This window comes from Octopus bimaculoides, chromosome 25 (genome assembly GCF_001194135.2).
Source record: "Octopus bimaculoides isolate UCB-OBI-ISO-001 chromosome 25, ASM119413v2, whole genome shotgun sequence".
Taxonomy (NCBI): domain Eukaryota; kingdom Metazoa; phylum Mollusca; class Cephalopoda; order Octopoda; family Octopodidae; genus Octopus; species Octopus bimaculoides.
This window is the reverse complement of record NC_069005.1, coordinates 7123180-7126344: the sequence shown is the minus strand read 5'-3', so window position 1 is coordinate 7126344 and position 3165 is coordinate 7123180. Positions and strand designations below refer to the sequence as shown.

At 37.0% G+C, this 3165-nt stretch overlaps 1 protein-coding gene across 1 annotated transcript in view; it reads right to left on the bottom strand.

Annotated features, from left to right (window-relative positions):
- LOC106877328 (dynein axonemal heavy chain 2) overlaps positions 1–3165 on the bottom strand; it is a 141464-nt gene that overhangs the window by 127556 nt on the left and 10743 nt on the right. Inside the window, exons 6-7 of the mRNA XM_052976818.1 lie at positions 1889–1996; positions 842–1047 (exon numbers count right to left, since the gene is read on the bottom strand). Coding sequence (XP_052832778.1) covers positions 842–1047; positions 1889–1996 — 314 coding nt within the window. The remainder of the gene's footprint in view (positions 1–841; positions 1048–1888; positions 1997–3165) is intronic.

Here is a 3165-nt window from a genome sequence, read left to right as displayed (position 1 = left end):
GCTGGAAGTAAAGACTCTTTTACTTGTTTCAGTCACTTGACTGCGGCCATGCTGGAGCACCGCCTTTAGTCGAGCAAATCGACCCCAGGACTTATTCTTTGTAAGCCTCGTACTTATTCTATTGGTCTCCTTTGCTGAACCGCTAAGTTACGGGGACGTAAACACACCAGCATTGGTTGTCAAGCGATGCTGGGAGGACAAACACACACAAACACACACATATATATATATATGTATATATATACATACATATATACGACAGGCTTCTTTCAGTTTCCGTCTACCAAATCCACTCACAAGGCTTTGGTCGGCCCGGGGCTATAGTAGAAGACACTTGCCCAAGGTGCCACGCAGTGGGACTGAACCACACAGCCACTCCTGCACCTATTAGACTGCTAATTATTTTGTGTGGGACTACCTATTTCCCCATTCTGCGGCCCTTAAGGGCTGTGTGACTGACAAGTTTTCTTCCCAACTACATGGTTCCAGGTTCAGTACCACTGTGTGGTACCTTGGGCAAATGTCTTCTTCTATAGCCCTAGGCCAACCAAAGCCTTGTGAATGAATTTGCTAGATGGAAACTGAAACAAGTCTGTTGTGTTGTGCGTATGTGTGTTATTGTCTTCTTGTTTTGACATCACATGACAAATGTCACTGTAATGCAAGTAGTGTTCTTTGTTCCCAATCTTCCATAAAAACATGTCTGGCCATGAGGTAAATACTACCTTCCTTGGAAACAGGTGAGGATTGGTGACAGGAAGGGCACCCAACTAATAGAGAGTCCACCTCAACAAATTCCAATAAATAGAAAAAGACAAAAAACATCATCTTGTTCCCGTACCTATTGAAGTCATCGTGCCAACTTGTAGATTTGATGTCTAAAATACTTTTCTGCATGGATCGCAACTGGGAGAGATATTTCTGGTGTGCATGTTCGATTTCTAAAATGCCTCGAGTGATGTCTGGTCCTCGCTGGCCACCAAAGTGGGGCATTTCAATTTGTTTACCTTCTTCCATCCTAGCAAAATGGACCTGTGTATCACAGACCTACAATTGAACAATTTATACATTAGTTATATGGAAATAGGTAACATACAACAAAAAAAAAAGAAAGAAAAAAACCATAAAAAAAAACAAAACACCATCTCTTAACTGAATTATTAGGTGACAAAATTAAGGTCTGTTACAGTCTTCATTTTGTCTATTCTTCTTCTTCATATTGTTATTATTACCCCCACCTTAGCAAAGGTGGTGGTATTTGTTTGTTCGTTTGTCCATGGACAAGATATCTCAAGAACTGCTGGATGAATTCAGATGAAACTTTCAGGGATGTTTGGCCTCATGACTGGCACAAACTGATTAGATTTTGGGATCGATCAAGTACTGGACAAGGATTCTGGATTATTTTTCTGCTTTTTTTTTACTTAATTTTTGAGAGCAGTCGTTTGTTTGCGAGAGCAGTCAAATTTATTTCTTGTTTGTGAGATCAGTCGAGTTTATTTCAGATATTAAATAAGTACCAGTTACACACTGGGGTCAATATAATCGTTCAACCCCCTCTCCACAAATTTCAGGACTTATGCCTATAATAGAAAGGATTATTATTATTATTATTATTATTATTATTATTATTATTATTATTATTATTATTATTATTATTATTATTATTATTATTATTTTTTTTTTTATTTTTTTATTAAGGTAGTGAGTTGGCAGAATCATTACTGCATTGGACAAAATATTTAGCACCATTTTTTCCGGCTTTATGTTCTGAGTTCAAACCCTGCCAAGGTTGACTTTGCCTTTTATCCATTCCTTCACCCTTTTAAGTCACATCTCTAACCCCACTGCCCCCATCTGACGCAGAAACAGCAATAATTTTTCTTACCTCCAACAGATCCTTGCAACGCTGCATAAAAGCATCGATTTGGGCGAATATGCTTGTCAGGTCAAGAACCCAGCCTTTAGGGGAGAACTTGTTGTGTAAGGCTGATGTCTGGAAAAACAAAACAAAGCAAGAATTAGGAGAGTATTGTAGTTCACTTGAAGCATTGTGCATTGTTTGTAAACAATAAAAAGTTTTGAATGGTCCAACAATGCACTATAAAACAAAAAATGGATTATACACCTGTTGTAATTTGGTTATCTATAGTCCAATGATCTTTCGGAATTACAATTCCTTCTTCAGATCCTCTTAGATGGAATCTCTGCTATAAACTTATTATTATTATTATTATTATTATTATTGTTATTATTATTTGTAAAGAATAAAAAGTTTTGAATGGTACAACAATACACTATAATACAAACAATGGGCTATATACGCGTTGTAATTTAGTCATCCATAGTCTGATGATATTTCGGAATAAAATTCCTTCTTCAGATATTCTTAGATGGAGTCACTGCTAGAATCGGTTTTCCAATGGTTTTTTTTTTTTTTTTTTTTTTTTCTGGAAGCAAGAATTTCTTAATTAAATGAAGAAATTTCTAAACTCAAGAAGATTTACATTCTTCTATGAGGTTGCTCAACTTGATAGACAATTCCTACTAATTGCTTGCAGAAGAATGTGCACCAGCACAACATAGTTGCCGCCATAGTATTCAAACTTTGGCAAGAGTGTTCAGGGACATTCTGATAAGACCTAACCATGCTGTGGTGCTACCTCTCCGTTTCTTAGGTTACCAACCTCAGTTTCTCTTTCCATTAATCACACCTTCCAAACAGACCTTGCCGACGCTACAAACCATTCTCTTAGTGAGGCCAAACCATATGTGCTCTTTATTTTTGATGACAGGGGTAACTGATGGCACTTTGGTTATTTGCCTTAAATCTTCAATTCTGACATAGTCTGAGAATTTGGTGTTAGTAATAAGTTGCATTCCATGATTCTGAAAGACTTCCAGTTTCTGTAGTGCACCAGAAGTCCAGTTGACACATTCTGGCCCATATAAAGCTACTGGAAGAACACAGGTGTTGTAAATCCTTCATTTTATATATGGCATCAATTTTGAAGTAAGTGCGATTTTTTTCTTACCAAAGGCACTTTGGGCAAGTGTCTTCTACTATAGCCTCGGGCCGACCAAAGCCTTGTGAGTGGATTTGGTAGATGGAAACTGAAAGAAGCCCGTTGTATATATATATATACATATATATATATATATATA